This window comes from Astatotilapia calliptera, chromosome 11 (assembly GCF_900246225.1).
Source record: "Astatotilapia calliptera chromosome 11, fAstCal1.2, whole genome shotgun sequence".
In the NCBI taxonomy this organism is placed as follows: domain Eukaryota; kingdom Metazoa; phylum Chordata; class Actinopteri; order Cichliformes; family Cichlidae; genus Astatotilapia; species Astatotilapia calliptera.
Window position 1 is genome coordinate 10,158,854 of NC_039312.1, and position 23,739 is coordinate 10,182,592.

The following is a 23,739-nucleotide window of genomic DNA, read 5'->3' on the forward strand; positions in this document are numbered from 1 at the left end:
TTCCAGGTGGTGAACAGTCTGGACTGATGAAAGGCAGTTAAAAACCCAGAGTATCCTTCTACAAAGTATGCGATTTAGCTGAAATATGCAGGTTGTTCCCTGAAAAAGACAGGGACATGACTGGATTGGAGCATATTTTGCTCTAAAACATTTAGATACTTTTCAGCAATGGTGGTATCTATCCAGATGTGGAAGCTGCCAGTTTCATAGGCACTAATGCACCCCCATACCATGAGAGAGAGCAGAAAAAGACAGATTGCGTGAGGATGTGGTCTCCATGTTGTATAAAAAGTTTTCCACATTGGCTCAGTCAGTGTTAAATGACCTCTGGTCCAGAGAATATAACGGTGATTCTGGATCATGTTCACACATGGCTTTTTCTTTGCAGCATAGAGCTTTAGCCTGTACAGCAAACTGTGCTCCCACACATTGATTTTCTGGAGGTGTTCCTGAGCCCATGCAGTGATTTCCATGACAGAATCAGGTCTGTTTGTAATGCAGTGCTGCCTGAGGGTCTGAAGCTCGCAGGCATCCAATATTGATTTTCAGCCTTGCACACAGAGATTTCTCCAGATACTTGAAATCTTTTGATATCACCTAACGTAGATGACGGGAAATTCATATTTGCAATTTTACACTAAAGAACATCATTCTGTAATTGTTCTACAATTTTAGTTTTTTGCAGATTAGTGAAACTCAGCCCAATTCTTTCGTCTAACATGCTCTATTTATATCCACTCATATTACTGAGCTGTTGCCAGATATCCTAATTAGTTGCAAAATGTTCCAGCTGTTTTTTTTACTACCACTAATTTATCCAGACTCTTGTTGGCTGTCGTTGTAGTCATTAAATTCAAAATGAGCCAATATTTTATCTCAAAATAGTTTTCTCAGTTTTAAACATTTGCTAGATTTATTATATGGGTTTATAAGACTTGCGAATCATTGCATCCTATTTTAACTTACATTTTGGAGCATCCCAACTTTCTTTAGAATTTATTTTGGAGTTTATTACAATGTTCATAGTAGATTGCCTCTTTAGGCTACACAGGTTTCTGTTTTTGAGCAGCGCCGTCCTTGCTCCACAAGGATAGCCAGTTGTGGTCGAATCAATGTTTTAAAACGTTTGCGGATTAGTTCCTGGATTTGGACAATGACTTACTTGAGATGGGAAGGAGTTGAGGAAGTCAATTAGCTGGAAGCCAGAGTCCTGGATAGCCAGAGCAGCTTGTCTGATCACAAGGTGCAAAGACCTCTGGGATTCTTTCAGCAGAGCATTGAGCCACACCTCCACGTTCCCTTCAGCTGTGACGGGACGGTCGAGCTCCACAGTCTCTCCCTCGCGTGATGACACGGCCAGAATGCGGTCATATATCTGTGAAAGGCAACACTGATTAGATCGATTATTATAACTACAATGATGAAGTTATTTTTCTTATAAAAAGTATATTTTTCAAATTCTACATTACTCTGATTAGTTCATTCAATTTGACATTAAAGCAGCTATTATATTTTATTACTTTCATGTTACAATCACATATTTTTCAGAAGGTTAAGTGTTTAAGATAAACAACAAAAAAAGAACATAATCCACCTTTTCATGAAACTGGACACACTTGGTATTGTCAAAGACATTGAGAAGGTGGGCCTGGATGGTGTGGGAGTCAGAGGCCTGGCCCAGGATCTCCAGCAGGGCAGGATCAGAGACAAAGAAGAAACGAGGAAACAGCAGACGCTTCTTCTCCAGATAACTGTTTCTTCTTCTTTTAAATGTCAAAACACTGTGGCCTGAAAACATTGCCTGGACCAGTGATTTATTTTGCTCAAGAGACTGTGAAATATAATTTTTGAAAATGGAAATAAAAGAAACTCAACGCCTGGCACATTAATGCACTACTGCACCTAAACACCCAGAATATTGTCCAGAAATCTGATAATGATGTAAAGATAGAATTTTTTTTATGTAAATTGTGTAACTGCAAATGAGTAATTTCAGTTCAGTTCACTTGTTTGCCTTTTAAACTGAAATTGCCTTTTAAACTGCATTTGGAGTCCATGTTTAAGCCTGATAACCAATATGAATCACATCCTGAAATGTTGTTCACCTTAGGCAACTGTTTGGCGATATCTCCACCCACAAACACAGCCTCCAGATAGATCCACAGGTTCTGGACAGTCATCCAGTGCTCAATAATATCAGTGGTGTTGGAGAGATTCTGAACCCACTTCTGAATCTGGGCTTTAAATGGGGTGTTGTACCTGAAAAAGAAGGTAAATCTTCACGTTCGCCTTACTTAGGGACGCACACCTGTGTGTGGCTCGTCTAATGTCTAGATTTCCCACAGCTGTGGAAGAAGATCATCACTACCGACACTAATGATAATGACACTCAACACTGCCGTACCGGTTGCTCATAAGGGATCCCAAGATCATTAGGCTATCCTCCATGCTGGCAATGATCTCTGATGTGCTGTCTCCTCTCAGCAGCAACTCCCCACGGGTCTTAAAACTGGCAAATGTAAAAGTCTTGTTGTCCCACTCAGCGATCACTTGCTTCAGCTTTTGTTCAATATCACGCTCTTTCACAGCACTGATGCAGATATCCTGCACAAGAATCCTGCCCCCCAAATGTTTTTAAATGTTATCAATAAAAATGCTGATGGCAAACAGATGCATATGCACTGAAAAAACAGGATTGGTGTTTGCACTGAACAGGACCACCTATCAGTTAATTCAATATATTACTCTTTAAACTTTTTAAATGTTTTCATTTCCTCCAAACAATTTTCCAAACTTGTATTTTATTTGGAATTTATTATATCAAATAAAAAAGAAAACACCTTGAATTAGCAGCTAATGATTCGTTTGTACATCAATCTCTTCTTTATACTTGAGTAGAGGAGCCTCCATTATGTTACGCAGCTTGAATGTATCAGTTTCCACCTCAAAGGTATGGCCAGTCACCTGGATACAAAACAGGACAAATTACAGCTATTATCATTATCATTAGGTTCTGGTGATGACTTGATTTCAGTCAATAACATTCAGTTGCAGTGCTACACCAGTGGCCATGTTTCACTAACCTCCGTTATCCTCTTCCAGTGCCGGGCCATCATTGCTTTGTTAGTCATGAGTTCCAGCAGGGGGCAGCACTCACTGAATTCATCAATCGTTTTCTTCAGATCCTGAAAGGCCTGCCACTCTTTCAGAGCACGAGGCAGTTTTCGACACCTGGTAGTTCACAGGACGTGACAGTCAAACTCATATTTATTGTCTTCTTTCTAAACTACACTTTAGCTCTGCTGAAGTCAAGTAAAGTTGATATGAACTAGATTAGATGTATAGTTGACATTTTGTTTGTTAAAGGAAAAGTATTACAACACACTTCAAGTTTGGTATTAACGCTACAAGAGTCATTGGATTGGACAACTTGTTGAGTATCCTTCCTTACTAGCACAGAGCAAAAGTTCATGCATCAGTGTCTGTTCATAGCTTCACTCAACCAAATCAACACCTCCACAACAGATAGCTGACATTTCTGCCAGAGGAAACAAATATCCTCTCTTCTTCAGCTCTGACTATAGCTCTATATTTTCCTTCTGACTGCTTCTAATGTTTATCTAGATTTTCATTGTCAAGTAATCCCTTCCAGCTATATTAAAACTTGTTCTTAATTTCTTTAGGTAAAATAAACTAGCCTGTAGCCTATTAGCCTCTTTCCCCTTCAGTGTCTATTTGACACATGCTGGACAAATGTGACCACATAAAGGGCAAAGATTAGCTTTGCATTGTGAGACTGAAATATTAATGCAGTGTTGATGAAGAACAGGAAGCTTTGTTTCTGCCACTGGAAAAAAAAACAACTTTTTTTGTTGTTATGTAAAACTTTTGGGTTAGTATTTCGAAATTATAACATCTCGAAACAAGTTTCCATATTGTAGCAAGTGAGAGGAAGCAGTTTCTTTAATGCCTGAAAATAAGAGTGATGTTTATGGATGGACTAATGAAAATCATTTAATTTAATTCTGCTTTTTTTTTTTTTCTCTTTGTGATGTCACCAATTCCTGCAGTAATGAGAGGGCTTGATTACACAGTATGAGAAGGTTATTTTCTCACATAGTCAGTTTTGTTTGTTTCCAGTTCAGCTTCTTTCCTGAAAACGTCTCCTTCTTCATTAACATATTTTAAGCTCATGTTACTACATCTACAGTTAAAAGAGTTCAACAGTTGCTTGAATAAAAAACAAACAAATAAATTGCCAAACCTCGTCTGAAAGTCGAGCAGCTCATTATTAATCTTCTCGATGCAGATGTCAGCCCAGAGGATATCATAGTAGCCATTACCTGTATCGATGACATTGTTGTAAAGGCCGTACAACTTCTGCAGCAGAGCCAGTTGCTTCCTAATCTCCAATAGCTGAGGATGCTGGGTAACAGGAAGTCCAAAGAGCTCTTCGCCTCCCGTGTAAGTGATGTACTTCCTGAACAGGTTGTCAAATCGATTCTGAAGAGGAGAAGAGCTACGATTAGGTACAGCTTACGCTCTGATGGACTTTAAAACATTACACATTTGAGGTAAAACATTTGCAATTATCTGAGTATAATTTATACAGAATAAAAAATCTGTCTTTTGCTAACCATGAAATAGAAACTGTAATAGTATAATAATAGTAATAATAATAATAAAAATATAATAGCTCTTTTAACATCAGTTTCAAGTAACTACTTTTCTGAAGCATCAGGTCAATGCAGGATCTAAATATTTACTAACTGACAGAGAGACAAAATAATTAATCACTAACCAACCTGGAACATGATCAGCCGGTCACTGGCATCTTGGGGTGCAAGTCCCACAACCATGGGACCGTCCTTAAACAGAGAGGGAAAAGTGTCATTTTAGTAGCTATTATTAAAACTAACCTTAACTGTAATTAACTGAGCATTTATTTGTTGAATTAAAATAAAAAGTTTAATTGAAACAGAGCAAACAGCCATAGATACTTTACCTTTTCATAATCTTGATAAAAGTGTTGGCAGTCTTCCAGAAAGGTCTCCACATTGCTGACCAGTTCTTCTCTGAAGTTTGGCTGCAAGGCGACCAGCTCGTTCTGCACCTCTGTGCTCCGGGACAAGAGCTTTTCCCAAGTGTAGCGCAGAGTATCCACTTTTTCAGCCTCCTCTTTAGCCACTGACAGTTCATACTTATGGAGCATGGCATAGGACTCCTGTGAGGAAAAATAAGATACTAAGTCTTCCACCTGACAAAAACTAGAATGTGCAAATGTGTAATTATTTCTTTCTGAGCTTCTTGTACAGACTCATAAAGTCAAACAGCTAAAAATGTCTCTTTCCCACTGTGTGTATTTGTGTGTATAAAAAGAGCTTCGATAAATATGTGATGCTGTGGTTTACCTCTATGGGCCCAACTTGAAAATCAATAGATATCTGGTGCTCTCTGATCTCCTTCAGTGCGGCCATGGCAATACGAATATCATCCAGGTCTTTGATCTGTCGATTCAGTTTCTTTCCTGCTTCATCTACAAAAGCAAAAATGTGCTCCATCTCTGAGCGACATTTCCTGTTACAGTAAAGTCCGTAGTCCACCATCCAATTCTTGATTTCAGCAGAGAGGGACATCTTTAAGGGTGCTGGCAGGAAGTAATATGAGCATGCAGAGAGCATCATTTAACTTGCTGAAAATCTCAAAAATCTCATTCATGCCGGTTTTAAATTTGTAACTTAATAAGACCTGTGAATAGCGCCAAGGCTCCTACAGCAATATACTCTGGTTCAGAGTTTACTTCCAGCTCTAGATCTCGATAGAAAAGAATCTGGCTCTCAAACTCCGATAACAAGGGACTCCCCTCGATAAATCTGTTCAAAACACAAACAAAAATAGCACTAGTGCGATGTCAGATAAGCAGATTTATATAGAAACCATACATTTCAACGTACTTCCTCATGGTCTCTTCACGGTCTTTCCTCCAGATGTGATGGTAACGGCTAAAGTGATGTAGAGCGGTCACCACTTCCTGCACATTAATATCAACAGGAGAATATGAAATGAAGTGCACTTATAGAAAAATAAAAGACATTTATATTCATTAAATATACAGAAATATAGATGAAAATATCTGTTGTAAATGTGGGATAAAGAAATATAAAAAGTGTATGGCATGATTTAATAAAAGACAGCTAAGTTTGGATTAGTTTCATATAAAAAATAGCTTAATTAAGTGCCATGTACCTTTTTACTGGAGGTGATAGAGGTGCTAAGTACAGAGATTAGCTTGGCTATTTCCTTGTTCTCAGACACACTCTTGTAGTAATTTCTGGCTTGGAACGGGATGGCCTGGATCACAGAAGCTGACATGTCTGAGGTACTGCCATCTGAAAATGACAGAATTTCACAGAAAACACATTGAGCAGAAATGATGGACATTATTCTTCCAAATATTAACTTCTGGGCTTTTAAAATAATTATATGTTACAGGTCTTTTTACAAGAGAACATGTTAAAAATGGAATTACTTCCATTTAGTTTTTCTCTCTCTGTATATATAATTTCTAAAAGTAAAATGTGCTTTTCATAGTGGAAATTGATTATCCCTGCCGCTTTCTAATTAAATATGTATTTAATTTGCATTAAATATGAAATTCTTGAATATTTTCCTCCCCAAGCAATATTATGTGTTTCTGCCCCTGGTCAGATATTTGCTTGCTCTGCTGAGCTGTAAAATCGAGTTGTAATTGTATGCTGAAAACAGCAAATCTTAAAATTTTAAAAATGAGTGAGCTGACACAGTTGGGAGCTGTTGAAGGTCTGAGGTTAAGCTATGAAAGTGATAATGTTCTCTATTACCAGCCAAGCTTCTGTATGTTGTTGCTCCGTCCTCTGTTTCGCTCTCAGAGCTGTCTTGTTTCAGTGCTGCCATTCGCCTTTCATTCATTTGTCTCTGGAAAGGGGAATGTAAAACCTCCGGGTTTATTTAGTACACTGCTGGACCACGACAATATTAGTTTAAAAAGAGCAGTTCTAACAGTTTATTACAGTTATCAAGCTAAATGTCACAAATTGATTTTTCCTTTATTCACCTTAGATATCCTTTCTTTGCTCCACTGGCTGACTCCTTTGCTGACACTGACTACACACTCTACAGCGCGGTTTAGAGCCTGTTGAACCTCCTCCAAAGCTGGAACCATGACAATGTTAGGGATGGAAAGGGTCATGTTTACTCTGAAGATTGCATGGTGATCGCTGCTTTTGCCATGGCTGGTTGGGTCACTTGCAGCTTCAGAGGGAGAGAAGGGTAACACACATAAAGTATTGGAATAGACATTTTATGAGCTTATTTTAAATATTTTAGGCCTTTACAGAAATATAGCAAACAATTAAACAAGACGCACCAGAGAAGTGTATGAGCGAGGACGTATGTATGCGCTTGCGCAACATCTCAAGGGTGTTGCGTGTCACTTTGAGCAAGGCATCCACATTACGGTGGTTGAAGTAGGACAGCAGCTCCTGGGCTTCCTGCTCCATCACTTCCATCAAGTCCCTCTTCTTCTTCCTCCTCACCAACGGAGAAGAAGGACCAACACTAGCAGAACGTAGCAGCGTGTTTCTGGAGAAGAGACGCTCGTCATCACCTAAGAAGGTGACACGTTTACAGTCAATACGAACACCTTCAGCAACACTTCACCTTGAATAAATCAGCATTATAATAAAAGTAAAAACAACAAGGTCCTAAAAAAGGTAATCCCCTTTCCTTTAAAAACCTTTGAACTGCCTTTTTTAACTTGTCTCTTACAGCATTGAATCATAATTATCACACTGTATTGTGTTTGATCGTGAAAGGAAACTGTCAGCATACCTTCACTGTCATTGTGGTCTATGGTCTTGCTCTCTGTGCAGCTTTCTTCCTCAAACTTCTCCACCTCCTCTCTCTGATTGTGGTCAAACTCTAGCAGCATGTTGATCAGTTCATTAGCTGCCTCCTCCACCAGTGAGCTCTTCATGTTCACTTTCTGGGCTTGTCTTATGCAAAGGTCCTAGACACATGCAGATATACAGTTCAGTTCAATGTAATTAATCTTTAGAATAAGAAATAATGTTTAAATACAGAAAAAAGTATTTTAAATGTGTGAGAATTACCAAAACCACTTAATAAATATTGATAGCATCTTTCAGATGTCTGCATAGTTACACAGACTTAGTAGAGCAACAATAACCCAGCGGATACTTTTATTTTATTTGTCTTCGTTTACCCTGGTGGTTTGAACAAACTCCTCACAGGTCACAGGCTCATCCTCTGGCAGGACACACAGGTTGGATATGCTCATCTCCTGCAGTACTGCTTCTATTCTAAACTCCACCAGGTCATTCACTCTGTCCATCAGCAACTCAAGATCAGCTAAACAACATTTTTTGCTTACCCAACACTTTGTCGATGCGGTCGAGATACTTGTCAATATTCAGAGATGTCCAGTTGAGGGAGGTCAAACCCGGTTGTATAGCCTCATCCACCTGTCAAGTAAGTCATGTATGGTATGATGATGGTGATGCACTTTGTAAGCAACCTGCTGTGACAGTCAGTCTCATACCTGTCACCAGTTTAATGCTTAGAAAAGATTCATGACGAAACCAAGCAACAATAAAAAAGGATCTAACATTTTTTTGTGTGTTCTTCTGACTTACTAGAGACAACTGAAAATAAAAACATAAAATCAAATGAAATCAAATAAAATGAGTCCTATTTTGAACTTTTATGTAATCACATGACGCTCGATCATGGGATGCTGGGTTGGACTGAAATGCAGGACTTTGCAGAGAAATATAAAATCAAAACAAAGCTTTATTAGCTAGCACTGGCAAACATAATTTAGCTAACTGGAGCGTGCACAACATGAAGGATTTGACATCGACATGATAAAGAACAGAGGGAAACCATCCATCCTTAGACTACGATGACTGAGAACCTTCACAGACACATCCATCCATCCATTTTCTTACCCTTATCCGGGGCTGGGTCTTGGGGCAGCAGCCTAAGTAGAGAAGCTGAGACCTCCCTCTCCCCAGTCACCTCCTCCACTACCCAAAGCTCATGACCACATGTGAGGGTAGGGACAAAAACTAACTTTGAGTCAAGCTCAGTTGCTTTGATCTCTTGCCCAAGATGTTGATTTTTTTTATTTTTACCAAAGTTCATTTTTTGGGTTAAATAAAAAACACTTTTTTGGACTTTAACCTGTGCCTGACTGTCCTTTACTGTTCGGTCAATCACTCTAGGATTCCCAATCCCAGCCGGCCACCTCGCACCAAGGGCGCGTCTCCAGGAGACTAGTTCCAGAGCCCAAGCCATTCACATCCACCATATCTAGCCGCTACCTCTCAACACTCACACACTAACTCAGGCTCCTTCTCCATGAGAGAGGTGACATTCCATGTCCCAATTGCTAGTTTTGGTAGCCGAGGGTCGGTCCACTTACCTTAGCTACATGTGGCATGGCCAGCTGTTCAAAGACACTCTGAATCTTGGCACGCACTCTAGTGTTCTCGCTCAACATCAGCTGAAATGAGATAGATGCATGTTGGAGCATTTTTGCAATCACACAAAAGGGATGAACTGAATTTTTCAGTTGACAATAAAATGGGTTTTTGTCGATTTTAGTCATTTTTAAAAATCTGTGTGGAATTTAAACACAATTCCAGGATGTTTTATACTCCTACAGGGAGTGCAGAATTATTAGGCAAGTTGTATTTTTGAGGAATAATTTTATTATTGAACAACAACCATGTTCTCAATGAACCCAAAAAACTCATTAATATCAAAGCTGAATGTTTTTGGAAGCAGTTTTTAGTTTGCTTTTAGTTTTAGCTATTTTAGGGGGATATCTGTGTGTGCAGGTGACTATTACTGTGCATAATTATTAGGCAACTTAACAAAAAACAAATATATACCCATTTCAATTATTTATTTTTACCAGTGAAACCAATATAACATCTCCACATTCACAAATATACATTTCTGACATTCAAAAACAAAACAAAAACAAATCAGTGACCAATATAGCCACCTTTCTTTGCAAGGACACTCAAAAGCCTGCCATCCATGGATTCTGTCAGTGTTTTGATCTGTTCACCATCAACATTGCGTGCAGCAGCAACCACAGCCTCCCAGACACTGTTCAGAGAGGTGTACTGTTTTCCCTCCTTGTAAATCTCACATTTGATGATGGACCACAGGTTCTCAATGGGGTTCAGATCAGGTGAACAAGGAGGCCATGTCATTAGTTTTTCTTCTTTTATACCCTTTCTTGCCAGCCACGCTGTGGAGTACTTGGACGCGTGTGATGGAGCATTGTCCTGCATGAAAATCATGTTTTTCTTGAAGGATGCAGACTTCTTCCTGTACCACTGCTTGAAGAAGGTGTCTTCCAGAAACTGGCAGTAGGACTGGGAGTTGAGCTTGACTCCATCCTCAACCCGAAAAGGCCCCACAAGCTCATCTTTGATGATACCAGCCCAAACCAGTACTCCACCTCCACCTTGCTGGCGTCTGAGTCGGACTGGAGCTCTCTGCCCTTTACCAATCCAGCCACGGGCCCATCCATCTGGCCCATCAAGACTCACTTTCATTTCATCAGTCCATAAAACCTTAGAAAAATCAGTCTTGAGATATTTCTTGGCCCAGTCTTGACGTTTCAGCTTGTGTGTCTTGTTCAGTGGTGGTCCTCTTTCAGCCTATCTTACCTTGGCCATGTCTCTGAGTATTGCACACCTTGTGCTTTTGGGCACTCCAGTGATGTTGCAGCTCTGAAATATGGCCAAACTGGTGGCAAGTGGCATCTTGGCAGCTGCATGCTTGACTTTTCTCAGTTCATGGGCAGTTATTTTGCGCCTTGGTTTTTCCACACGCTTCTTGCGACCCTGTTGACTATTTTGAATGAAACGCTCGATTGTTCGATGATCACGCTTCAGAAGCTTTGCAATTTTGAGACTGCTGCATCCCTCTGCAAGATATCTCACTATTTTTGACTTTTCTGTGCCTGTCAAGTCCTTCTTTTGACCCATTTTGCCAAAGGAAAGGAAGTTGCCTAATAATTATGCACACCTGATATAGGGTGTTGATGTCATTAGACCACACCCCTTCTCATTACAGGGATGCACATCACCTAATATGCTTAATTGGTAGTAGGCTTTCGAGCCTATACAGCTTGGAGTAAGACAACATGCATGAAGAGGATGATGTGGACAAAATACTAATTTGCCTAATAATTCTGCACTCCCTGTAGTTACATGCAGCTTTGATCATTTGGTTGTTCACTGTATGCATTTTTGAAATTTTAGCTACAACTGTGTGCTATGCTCACCTGTATTCTATTGTAGTGTTTCTTAAAGACGTCCTGTTTTTGCAGCAGTAGAAGAGCAAAGGGAGGGATTGCCAAATTCATCTTTGTCATGCAGTTCACCTCTCTGATCTGCGTCAGAATCTCTGGGTCAAAGTTCACAAATAACTCGCCAGTTTCTGGAGATCTGACCAGAAGAGAGGCTTGCAGGCCAACTTTGGCATCCTCCATCTGCGTTGAGGTGTTTAGTGAGGTTTATGTGAAGAGATGCAGGGAAAATGTGTGAATAAGAGGGGAGAAAAGATGTTCATTCAGTTTGTGTTTCAGATCCTCAAACTAATTTTAATATTAGACAAAGATAACCCAAGTATGGACAAAATGTAGTTTTTTCCAGCAAGAACTGCAATGATTCTTTTATCTCGCTGTAGAAGAACTTTGCCTCTTTCTTGTTTACAGAATTGTTTTAATTCAGCCACACTAGAAGGTTTTCAAGGACAAGTCATGGCAAAACACCTCAATCTGATTTAACTCCAGACTTTGACCGGGCCACTCCAAACCCTTCATTTTGTTTATTTATTTATTTGTCATTTCCACTTTATTTGTCAGTGACCAAGCAAAAACAGAACCTCTGTAGAGAAAGGATGCATTGTACCAGATTTAGCTGCTAGCTTGTTTTCATCTGCAGCTCCTGAGACGTTGAGACATTCATAGGTGGACTTCCTGGTGTTTTTCACATCTGTTGTCCTGCTACATAACCCAATTACACTTCAGTTTGTGCCACTTCAAGGCACAAACTGATGGCCAGACATTGTCCTTCAGGAGCTGGTGTGATATTGCTTTTATGAAATGCTGCATTAGTTTTGTGCTGGATGTCACTCTCATCGGTCCACAAAATATATCGGGGAGCATTAAGATGTTTTTTGGCAGATCTGAGAGGAGCCTTGGTGTCCTTTTTAGTCATCCATCATTTTCACCAAATTACTTGTTTACACAGTGCCAGATATAATTAGATAGCTTTCTCCTTTTTAAATTGATCAACTTTGTCTAGTATTAAAATGTGTTTGATGATCTCAAACATGTAAGTGTTAACATATATGCAGCAAACGAAATCACAACACTATATAAAGGAATTAACGATACATATTGTATATAAATGCTCCTCTGTCAGATTTCTTGTTTGCATTATACATTTTACAGTTCGTTAACCTTTTTCATCCAGCTGTGATGGTAGATCATCTCAAACTCCAACAACGCTCTTGCTACACGGTTAAAGTTCTTGATGATCCTTTTTGCCTCTGATGTGGAAAGAACTCCTGGATGCTAATTAGAGTAATAAACAAAACAAACAAACATGATGCATTACATGGATGGGAAATGCCAAACGATTTTATCATTAATCTGCTAGAACCAGCCAAACCTAAACTGAAAGTCAGGCAATATCACCTGCTGAAAGAGATCCATGGGTCCCTGTATACGGCTGTACAGCTGCCGAGCCCACATGATCCGACCGGCCACTGGGGGCAAGTCCCTGCCAATGGGGGGGTCAAGTTTCTGCTTCATGTAGATGCGGAAAACCATTTCAATGTCCCGGCCATAATTTTGTAAAATTTGCTGATACTTCTCATCAATCCCAAGATCTGGGATGCCCAGTCTGTTTTTGGGAAAACCAAAGATACAAGTGGTTCAGCAGAACTCAAACCCAGCAGCAATAAAAATATTTAAATACAGCAATAAACACATAGCAGTACCAGCACCAGTAATGACAAGGACTCTATTTTGTTTGGATGTGCTGGTAAATGTTTTGAGCTAAAATGTGCAAAGGACCCTGTAACTAGCAAACCTACTTGTACATTAAAGCACACTTGTTATTGTCATGAAACGGCTGTGGCAGGCAGGAGGAAGGACCCAAACGCAGAACTCAAAACAAGGGAATGAACTAAAGGAGACTGCTTTATTGCAGTGGCACAACTTCCACAAAAGACACTTAAAAAACCAAAGCAAAACCTAGAAACGGGAGACTAATAACAAAACACTAGGGACGGCAATTTCAGGGGACACAACAAGAGAAACACCTAAACACTTGAAGAAAAATAACAAAAAACAGAAAACTCGAAAAAATTAATAAACACAAAACATAAAGAGACTCTGGACCATGACAGTTATAGTTTACCTCGGTGTTTATTTCAATGAAATAGCTACTCTGAGTTTTTTTTTTATTTTTGATTGCAGAATAGTTTAAAAGTTCAGAGATTAAATGAAGCAGTATGTCACATGAAGCGGCATTGGCAAGATTAGGGAAATTGCGGTAAATATTTCAGAATGATGCTAATTAGTTACCAATGAAATACCTTTGAAAGGTCTTCAGCACATTTAGAGCCCTTTCTGTATTTTCAATTTTTTCAAAGGTGCTATCCATGAAACTCTTCAGTTGATTCTGGAAAGGAAAACACAGACAACAATAATATTCACAACAACGACAGCGCAATGAAATTAATTTTAAATGAAACTCCACCTAATGAATCCTTAATCACCAGCAAATGAACTTGGCTGACCCGCATTACAAAACAGATGTCTAGTCAGTTTGCATTAACTTTATTTGCACAAAACAGGGCAAATGCACTGTCTAATTAACTTACGTGGAGTTCAGAAGTGCTTTTGCAGAATTCCTCATAGTCAACATCAAAGTCACTTCTCCTCTGGTCTAGAAAACTGTAATGTTTTTTCTTCATGTTTAACACAATAGCCTAAGAAAAAAATATCCAGACATCCACAAACACACATTTTAGAAAACATCTTTAGCTCTAAATAAAATGCTCTGTTTTCTTCTGAAGGTATTATTATTAAATGCATAATTAAATGCATACGTTTTGGAACTTGTAGTGTATTAGTCTAGTAGAAATGTAACAGTGCAACTGTGTCTTACTGCAAGCTATGGATGTTCTGCAAAGCTAACTATCAAGTTATACCAAAACAAAGTTTGCAATCTCATCTTCTAGCTCAGTTTGGTTACTTCGAGCATGCATGTAAAACATTTTGTTAAGTTTTTATTCATTCAGGAAGTTTCACAAACTTTAGATAAATATTTTACAAGTGAAACATGAGAATGAATTGCCTGTACACTAAAATGAACACCACTGCACACACTTTTCTTGTGTGAAAAAGTATTAATCTAAACAGAAAACTCAGAAGCTCCCCATGAACTGGCGAAAGGTTTGGGATACAAGTTTATAGTATTAACAAATGGTCATCGCAGGGCTGAGTTTAGAAAGTATTACTATGGCTCTAATAATGAAAAAAAAAAAGAGAGAAAGTAAGGAGTTGGTTTTAATCTCCATGCAATTAGTAGCTATTTTGTTATTAAGGCATATGTATGGCAAAACATTGCACAACAATATTCCACCACTGCATGCTGTCTGCAAGAAAAATGCTAGAAGTTGAAAACTGCAGTGAGACGTTACCTCCCATTTTCCCTGCATTTCTGCAGTCTGTGTAGCCCAAGAAGCAAGAACACAAACACATGGTTCACATCAACAGACTCTCAAAGTATTATGTACTAAAACCTTAAGCATCACAGTTTGATGATGTAAAAAAATGAATTGTTTGCGCAACAGGAAACCACAGAAAAAAATCAGCAGCCTGCCACTGGCATTGTAAGTGTGCAGCCTGAAATTCTGTTCGACAATACAGAGAAACTTTCCATTTACCATAATGACAACACACTCAACATCTGAAGATGCCAGGAGAAATACAGACATGGCTGCCTGACAGTGACATTTAATCAGTTAATGCAATGCCTCCCTGCACATGTCTTATTAACAGGATTTGACAACAGTCTGATATCACAGTATACTCACTTGAAACCTGGTGGCCATCGTCTCCAGCCCTTCTATCTTCGAGTCCTTTAGAACGGAGTAGGTGGAAATGGTGGCGAACATTTCGAGGATCTTGTTCAGTCTTCGCTGGAATGTGTCAAACTTTCCAAAGATGTACATCTCGCTGAAGTCAAACTGTCTTTCTGAAGGAGTCTGCTCCAGCTTCTCCTTTGTTCTGTGGAAACATCGCTGGTATTCCTGGGAAACACATTATGATACAGAACCACATTTTGACTGATAAAAAACTGACAGAGGTGCATTTTGCTACAAAACACATTTTGTTTTCCTTTAAAAATGATCCATTACCTGGTTTAGGCGAATGGCAGCTTTGATTTTCTCAATAATGACTTGCTGAGGTTGGTCCCATATTGAGTTTGTGCCATTATCAGTGATATAGGCCTTACAAGCTGTGATCATCTGGTTTGTCACCTGGAGATGAGGATAAAAAAATGGAAACTATAAATCATATAAATCATCATATAAATTTGTACTTTTTTGTTGTCTTAATGTAAAAGTGTCCTAAAAATGCTTCAGTATCAATCATTTATAAAAAAAAAATGTAGGATCCCATTGTTCATCATAACAAAAGTCTGTTGATCTGCACAATACCTTTACAAAAAGTGATGTAATCTTTTCAGATGTGTTGTAGTAGCGGGAAATACTGTGAATCATCCTGATGGCATTGATCAGACCTGGGATTGCATCCACCATTGATACCTTGGAGGAAACAGAAATTATTGCTTGTATTTCTTTGTACATCCAAATATAACACACATCCAGCACATTTGTACTGTCTTCACCATGAATGCAGTTGATTTGGTTTATTTTTTAAAATGCACCAGAGTGTGATAAAATATTCTTTTCTCACAGGGTCACTGTTGTAGAGCGGGTCGCAAAACTTCTCCAAGCTGTAGAGATACTTGACGTTGTCTTTGGCCTCATTAACTCCATCTGTGATCCTTGCATCCAGTTCCCGCCATGACTAGACCATTACAGACCGTTACTTAATTAAGGTGTGCACCGTTTTCAAAAAAACCAAACATAATCTCACAATAAACCACTGAAATAAAAGAGAGAGAAGCAATATCCAAGAAAGAGAGCATGTGGTACAGCCACTTAAAATCAGCAGTATATGACAGTCACATCTGACCTTTATGAGCTTAGATTTAGCCAGCAAGACCACACCCAGAGCAACTTTGACATCAGGGCTCTTCAGCTGGTCCAGAAGGTAGTTGAAGCGAGTCATCCGTTTCTTCCAGTGCTCCAGCTCGGCCCGAGGGCCAAGATCATCAGCCTCCTTTCTAAGCTGGTCACTCTCAGCTAAAACCTGCAGAATAGAGGCATTCGATATCACTGCTGAAACTTCAGGCCTGCAGTTTATCCTTCATCTGATACAAGCACATTCAAATAAAATGGCAGAAACCTTGGAATAAATGAATGAGAATACTTTTTCTGTATCAAGTTTGAGGAGAAACACGATGAGAGTCTCTTCTCACCTGTTCTATTTGTTTGATCCAGACTTTCATGCAGGCCTCTATCTTCTCTATGGTCTCTGTGCTGCTGGCAGCTGCCACGTAGTCCGACGGGCCCTTCAGTACCTTCAAGTCAAAGGTGTCGCACTCTTTCAAGGTAACCTGAAAGCAAAGTTGTGCTGTGTTGCTTTATTTGCTACTATAATGCAAGTGTATGTAATGTTTAAACTGTGTTTATTTATCTATGTTAATCTAACCTACTATGTATTTAATTTAGTTTTTGGTAATATGGTGCTTTTATTAGTGACATTGTCTGTCCCCTACCTTTTCCTGAAGGCTCTCCTGTGCTCCAACCAACACAGACACAAAGCTTTCCAATGAAGATATGAAGTCCTGTTTGACGACCAGGGTCTGAGGACTTGTCCCGTCTCCCCAGCCGTGGTTCATCTTCCTCAGTGTGGGAATGAAGATCTCAGAAAGCAGCTGCTCCACACTTTTTAAAAGACCACCTTCCGTTGTATCCAACATATTGAAATTCACATCCTAGAAAATAGTAAAAAAAAGATAATAAAAATCTTAGCATTCATATATTAAACATGCCTCAAAAGAGACCGTCCTAGCTTACTAGCTGGCAAAGAAAACCTTTTGGCTTTTGGCAGAAGTCTCCCTGGGTTACTGTAGTGTAGACACTATAATGGACCAACTATGCATGTGTCCTTCAAGTGAGTCTGGGAAGCTATTAAAAATCTGCTGTAATACTTTGAAAAAGCATTAAAAAAGTTACTATACTGCTAGCAAAAAGGACATAATGTTTTCCAATCATAGTTATAATATTACATTTGTTAGATTAGATTTCATTAGTTTGTGTGGTTGTACTGTATCACATCTGATAAGAGAGAACCAGCACATATGTGACTAAATTAAAAATATACGACTCCCTTTTAAATGATTGTCAGATGTTATTGTGGTTTTTTAAGGGTTTAATCACGGAACCATCCATGGGTCCCAAAGGCCTACTTATAATTTTTTGAACCAAGTGTTGTAAACTTCATGATATAAATTCCAATAATATTTATAAATCGGCTATAACTTTAACATAACCGTTTGGGTCATGCTGACGGACTGGTTTTCAAATGAATTAAAAAATATGATTATTAAACATTGTTAATAATAATCATTAATCATTTATTACTGTACTATACTACTTTAACCCTTCAAAGGTGTGGCACAGTCATCTAGAGAATACAATGTATCCACTAACCCCGTGGCTGCTAGTTAACTGACTTGATTTTAATTAACTAGCAACTCACCAGTCCTCATGAACAATTTGCCAGCAACACATAATTGTGAATCTTTGGTGAACAGCTTCTCTCAGCCATGAGCTGGACACCTCCCTTTTAATAATAACTCCTCTAACTTCATCCACCCAAATGTCAAGTAACACCCGAACACCTGATGTGCCCTTGAATTTTTTTGAAGCGACTAATTAGGAAATTTAGCAAGAGAAGTGCACACAAGTGCTTTCTCTCATTCTCATTACATGAATACACAGACACACACATACACACAGAATCCTGTTTTCCTCTGTCTCCAGCTGAGGGTGTTTTGTAGCAAACAGGACCTGTTATCAGTGGTGGTGATTAACTTTGCTGCAGATAGCAGGTGTTCAGTAGGAATCAATAGCCAGAACCAGCTGTGCTATCACAGCGCCATTACTGAGCTCCCCCAGTGCCTCACTACCTCTGGGTGTAAGAAGCTTTTTTTAGTTAATTGGATATCATGCATGATAAGAACAAGTAAAATAAAAAAAAATCGGAACATTTGTCTCGTGACACTCAGTGCCTATCATTAATTACGTTTCACAAATTGATAAAAGTTGACTTCCCGTAGTGCTCACAACCACAACACAGTCATGGTTAAATTTGTGTTTCTCCACTTGCATGGTTTTAATTGACTTTAAATCCTTTAAATCCCTCCTCTTTCGCAAAGAAATGAATAACTTAGAAATCCCAAAACAATACAAACTGACTCACTCTGTGTATGTTCTCAGAGGTGACTGCCTTTGAAGTATTGGCTCTGGTGAAGAAGACACACACTCCGGTCAGTGCCACATCCCTCCCATCTGTTACAAACACTTTGGACTTCTTGCTGTGACCAGGCTGCTGGGCAACAGGCTGGGCGGGCATAGAGGCTGTAGCTGCTGGTGCTGGTGCTGCTCGCATAAAGGATTGGAAACAACAAAAGGTGTCATGGTAACCAACTTTGACTTCCTATTCTGATTTTAATATTGTGGCATTTACTTGAGAATGGATTACTTTTATGATCTCTATTAGTGACAGAGACAGTTTCATATGAGATAGACGTAGAGCTTCTGTACTGCAAAGTTACACAATATAACTTACACACACTTTTTTAAAAGACTCTAGAGTTTCATGGTACCTGCTACAGTTGGTTCAGTGTCCTGATAGTAGAACATTAGGTGTGGAAGACCGTCAGCCATGAAAAATTGCTCCATGCGGTCAATCTGACAAAGATGAAAACAAAACCTCAGCACTGTTCAGTCCCATTGTAGATGCACCACATTTTTTTGCTTGCTTGTTTCTGTCTTTTAAGGCCTGTAAAGTTGTCCAATAAAACAATATAATCTGTTTGAACATTTATGTGCAAAGTACCTGATTCCCCTCCAATATGGCATCTTCCACATCTGCTTTCTCCAGCCCCAAGCATGAAGCCACAATACTGAGGATATAGTCATGTCTTCCATCCAGCTGAGCCCGCTTGGCTTCACGCTCCTCTTTCAACTTTTGCTTAAAAAAGTTCCAAAATTTTCAATTACTAAATACCAAGTTCAATTCAATAAAAAAATGTAACCTGTGTAATTTTTCAAAGATTTTGAATGGACAGTTCAGTCATCACATGACCATCTTTCAACTGACTGAAGCTTAGGCATTGTTTACAGGACCCAAAGAACACAACAATTTTTAAAGAAAGTTGGATACATTTCAGTTAACTGTGAATAATGCTGTTCTGCAGCATCCTAATCTGATGTTACTAAACACTTGAGCTTCATATATAAAAGATTCACTGCCACTCTTTTACTTTAGACTCTGCTGCTTGCATGCAGTGGCTTGTGTTTAGGTCTGGGGAGCAAAATCAGCCACAATGGGTTGCCAGGTCGTGCTGCTTAGTAACACAGGAACAAGGTCAGCCAACAAACAGATTACATGAAACCTGGTGCTGTATGAAGCCGTTGCAGTAGGGTGTATCTAAAATCACTCATTTGCCTTTCATCTGTATAGAAACTGTTTTTTAACCAAACAGGAGATAATAGGAATATTTGTTCCTGGCTTGAAATATTTTTACATTGAAAAGCCCACTTCTAGCATCCTATTGTGAACAGCTATACCAAAATTACTCTTGAGAGCTTCTGCTTTTATACAGCAGTCTGTTTAGACAATGTGAAACAGTTGGATTAAACTTTAACACTGAGTATCGCATAATAAGTGATGTATTTTCTTTGTCTCGCCTCTCTTTTCCTTGTGTGCACATTCATGTGGTTGCCTTGTAGTAAACAGTGATTTTTAACTATATGCTGTCTTATTCTCAAATAACAGTTTCAAGAATACTGTAAATGTCTGCAGTGCTCAATGGTGTAAAGAAACCAATTGGCAACCCCGATGAGACTTTAGAGGTTGAGAACTGAGACTTAAATTAAAACAATGTGGAAAAAAATCAAATCCAAAAGACTGAATTGATATCAAGCAACAGCATTGAAAACAGGGATGAGGAATGTGGCTCTCAACGGTAGAGCTAAAGAAGGGATTAAAATGATTGAATACCAAAAAGGTGAAAGGGAAGAATATAAATTATATGATAGAGGAGTAAAGGAAAGAGAAGAAAAAATGGGATGAGGTGAAAAAAAGTTTTAGAGAAAAGAAATAGATTGAGGAAAGAATTTGTGTGTAACAGAGGACATAAATGCTTGGACATAAACAAAGGACAACTCTATATATACCAAAAATCATAGTGGTCAAGCTATGTTGTCTGTTAGGGCTAAGGGGAGTTGGACATATGAAGCCCAAGACTGTAGTGTAAAAAGAAAAAAAAGACTAAAAGAACTAAAATGCTGTCTAACTACAGCAGCTGCAAAATCTGCATAATTATTCACTTCACAGAAATCCTGGTAGAAATGTTAACAATTAGGATTTTCTTCCAAATCTTTCACTGGCACATTGCTTGCATTTCCTTGCTTAAAAGGTCACTTCAAAAGATAACAGTGTTTTTAGAAAGCACAACAAAACTCTGCACAGTTCAGATGGTTAACCCATGAGCACTTTTTGAATTATAGTATACAAGGCAAAAAACTGAGTTTGGGCAATTATAATGGGTTTTATAGTCAATATCTGCAGTGACCAGCACAATTACGTGAATTTTATTAACATATCAAAGTTTTTTTTAAGACTACCACTCGTTTTTTGTCCTCCACTTGTTCATTTTACTTATATTTTCTAAGGGCACAAAATAGCCAAAGTGAATGTGAAGTTATGTGAAGACACAACAGTGGCAAATCCCTTGAGTTAGGTATCTTTTTGGATGTTTTGATTATTCATAGGTCAGTGTTAAGTGGCTTTACATTCAAACACAATTAGCATTTCTTTGAAAATGGACGGGTACAAAGACTGCACTGAATGTAAATGAAAAAAACCTCAATCCAAAGAAAAACCTTTAAAGACCTTCAGAAAGCCTGGAGAACTACTAAACTCTAGATCCTTGAAAATCCTTGAAAAATGCAAGAATGTCTTGCTCCTTGGAAGCAAACTGGGTGGCTTAAGACAGTATGGACACTTATTATTAATGCAGTGTATGGCTATCCTGTCGTAAAGAATATATCACAAACAAAAGAACGAGCTATCGATCAGTGTTAATCAAGCGCACTCAGTCTTGATTCAAAAATATTAATTATATTTTCAATATGATCTTTTCTTGCTAGAAAAAATAAATGTAACACCCATCTGTTTAAAGCATTACAGAAACTCTCTGGACACACACACACACACACATAAACACACACTAACATCATGGACTGACTGTAAAAAAAAAAAAGGATACCAAGCCAACCGTTGCCAGGCGACCAGCCATTTCACACACCTTCTCTCTGCCCTTATTTCAAATTGGATGAACAGCCAAGTTTCAGTCTTCAGGGTAGACACAAACAATACAGGCACATTGCAGTGTGGCGCAGGTTATTCAAACAAGCAGACTAAGTCACCAGTGAATGCAATACGCAAACACAAAAAATACACTAGTCAACAAAAGCCGGCAAAACACAAAAACACAAATCCACATTTAGTTATTCCCATGACACAGACACAGAAGCCAGCGCTGAAAGACCCAAATAATAACAGATACAATGCTAATAGCTTTCAGAAGCAAACAAAGCCCCATCCTGAGATAAGCTATGGCGAGACAGAGAATCCCTATAATAAACAAACTGTGGCTTTTGGAATTAAAGAGAAAACACAAATGTGCACGGGGACAGTTTGGCATCTGATAAATTTCATCAATTTTAATCCAAATCAGCCAGGGAATAGAAAACAGCAGACACACGCTGTCAAAGTCAACTCAGTCCCTATAGATAAAGCTTTGCCATTAGTTTTGCTCATTTCAAAGTCTAAAACGTTAGAGCCAATGGCTCGTGAAAATTATGTGAGAGTGAAAACCCTACAATAAAAACTATTCTCTTACCTGAATGACTTTGGAAACAATTTGTCTCCAGAGCTGTTTTCTATACACCTGCGACATGACAACTCCTCGTCTCTTCAAGCCAACCCGTGTATACCTTCTCTAAAACCTGCTATCACGTTCTCATCAGTATGTACACAGGGGAGACATATACTCTCACCCTCGAAGGCTTAGCACTATCAAGTTGTCAGTGGTGAGCGCTCAGCTAGCAGAGTTTGGGCTATACTTTCGCTGTGTACATGTATAATGGCCACTGCCATCAGAAGTGTATGACTTTCCACAGCTAGGTGATGTCAGGGTAGACATGATCCCTTAAGAACAGTAAAACGCCTGCTTTATTCTGACATTCTAGTTCAAGCAATATGTCAAAAATGTTAAGAGGCACTCGACTTAAAAGCACAGGCAATTTGAGAGCTTTATGAGATGGGGCTTCATACCCTCGCTTTTAGGCTGAAATCCCCATAGACGGAGTGATGCTCAGAAAGGAAAAACTCACAGCTCTGTCTGCACATGTGTAGTGTACGCTAATGAACTACCATAAAGGAATGCAAACACAGATGCACAAGTGTCAAACACTGAGGTAATCGCTGGCTCACAGGATTAGCAGCACACCAGAACAAAGCTGTCAGCATTCACTATAATGTAACAGTGCAAATAAGTGCTTGGCAGTGAATTCTGTGTTAAGCTCATGGACATTCTCACCAAATCGCATAGATGAAGCGGTAATTAAAGATTCTGAGCTCCAGATGAAATTTTGACAAAAAGTAGCAGTATAGATTACAGGGACAACTAATTCAGTGGATTTTAAAAGGTAAGTTTTTTTTTTTTTTACAGCAACAGTCACAAAAAGTCTTCAGTTTCCGTCCAGTTTGCCGCAGCAAACCTTTCTGCTTGCTTGGATGCAATTTTTGTACTAATTTCAAAAACAGATCAGCTTTGTTTGTCCAAATTTTATATATGTTTTATTTGTATAATCAGCTACCTAACACCCAATCATGTTAAAAGTTAAAAATAAATAAATAAAAATATGTGATGTGGCATTATGATTTTGATCATTTCCACTTAGTGAACGCATTTTTTTTTTGTCTATATATCTGCAGTGTCGTGTTAAAGGCTTCTTTGGATGCTAACACGGGTGTTAAAATTGGGATTTATCATTGCAACATCATGACATTTTAAATAAATGTAATCTTGTGTCTAGCAGTTTGTGTTGTGTTTTTTCTGACACAGAATTACTTCTACACTTGTTTTATCATTTTATGACACATTTGCCAAACTTATTTTAGGCTTTCTGCCATATAAAACCAGG

The 23,739-nt window shown here is 38.7% G+C and overlaps 1 protein-coding gene across 1 annotated transcript in view; it reads right to left on the bottom strand.

Annotated features, from left to right (window-relative positions):
• Positions 1-23,739, bottom strand: part of dnah5 (dynein, axonemal, heavy chain 5) — a 97,949-nt gene that overhangs the window by 70,835 nt on the left and 3,375 nt on the right. The window contains 36 exon segments of the mRNA XM_026184650.1: positions 1,163-1,375; positions 1,595-1,869; positions 2,066-2,259; positions 2,405-2,604; positions 2,872-2,964; positions 3,084-3,231; positions 4,265-4,503; positions 4,806-4,868; positions 5,006-5,224; positions 5,412-5,647; positions 5,749-5,873; positions 5,955-6,031; positions 6,247-6,389; positions 6,861-6,954; positions 7,094-7,290; positions 7,406-7,645; positions 7,870-8,047; positions 8,264-8,416; positions 8,418-8,522; positions 9,485-9,565; positions 11,369-11,575; positions 12,551-12,664; positions 12,788-12,995; positions 13,693-13,778; positions 13,981-14,088; positions 14,803-14,829; positions 15,199-15,414; positions 15,523-15,645; positions 15,826-15,933; positions 16,085-16,198; positions 16,367-16,543; positions 16,713-16,850; positions 17,013-17,231; positions 18,722-18,900; positions 19,128-19,212; positions 19,361-19,495. Of these exon segments, the coding sequence (XP_026040435.1) occupies positions 1,163-1,375; positions 1,595-1,869; positions 2,066-2,259; positions 2,405-2,604; positions 2,872-2,964; positions 3,084-3,231; positions 4,265-4,503; positions 4,806-4,868; positions 5,006-5,224; positions 5,412-5,647; positions 5,749-5,873; positions 5,955-6,031; positions 6,247-6,389; positions 6,861-6,954; positions 7,094-7,290; positions 7,406-7,645; positions 7,870-8,047; positions 8,264-8,416; positions 8,418-8,522; positions 9,485-9,565; positions 11,369-11,575; positions 12,551-12,664; positions 12,788-12,995; positions 13,693-13,778; positions 13,981-14,088; positions 14,803-14,829; positions 15,199-15,414; positions 15,523-15,645; positions 15,826-15,933; positions 16,085-16,198; positions 16,367-16,543; positions 16,713-16,850; positions 17,013-17,231; positions 18,722-18,900; positions 19,128-19,212; positions 19,361-19,495 (5,517 nt within the window).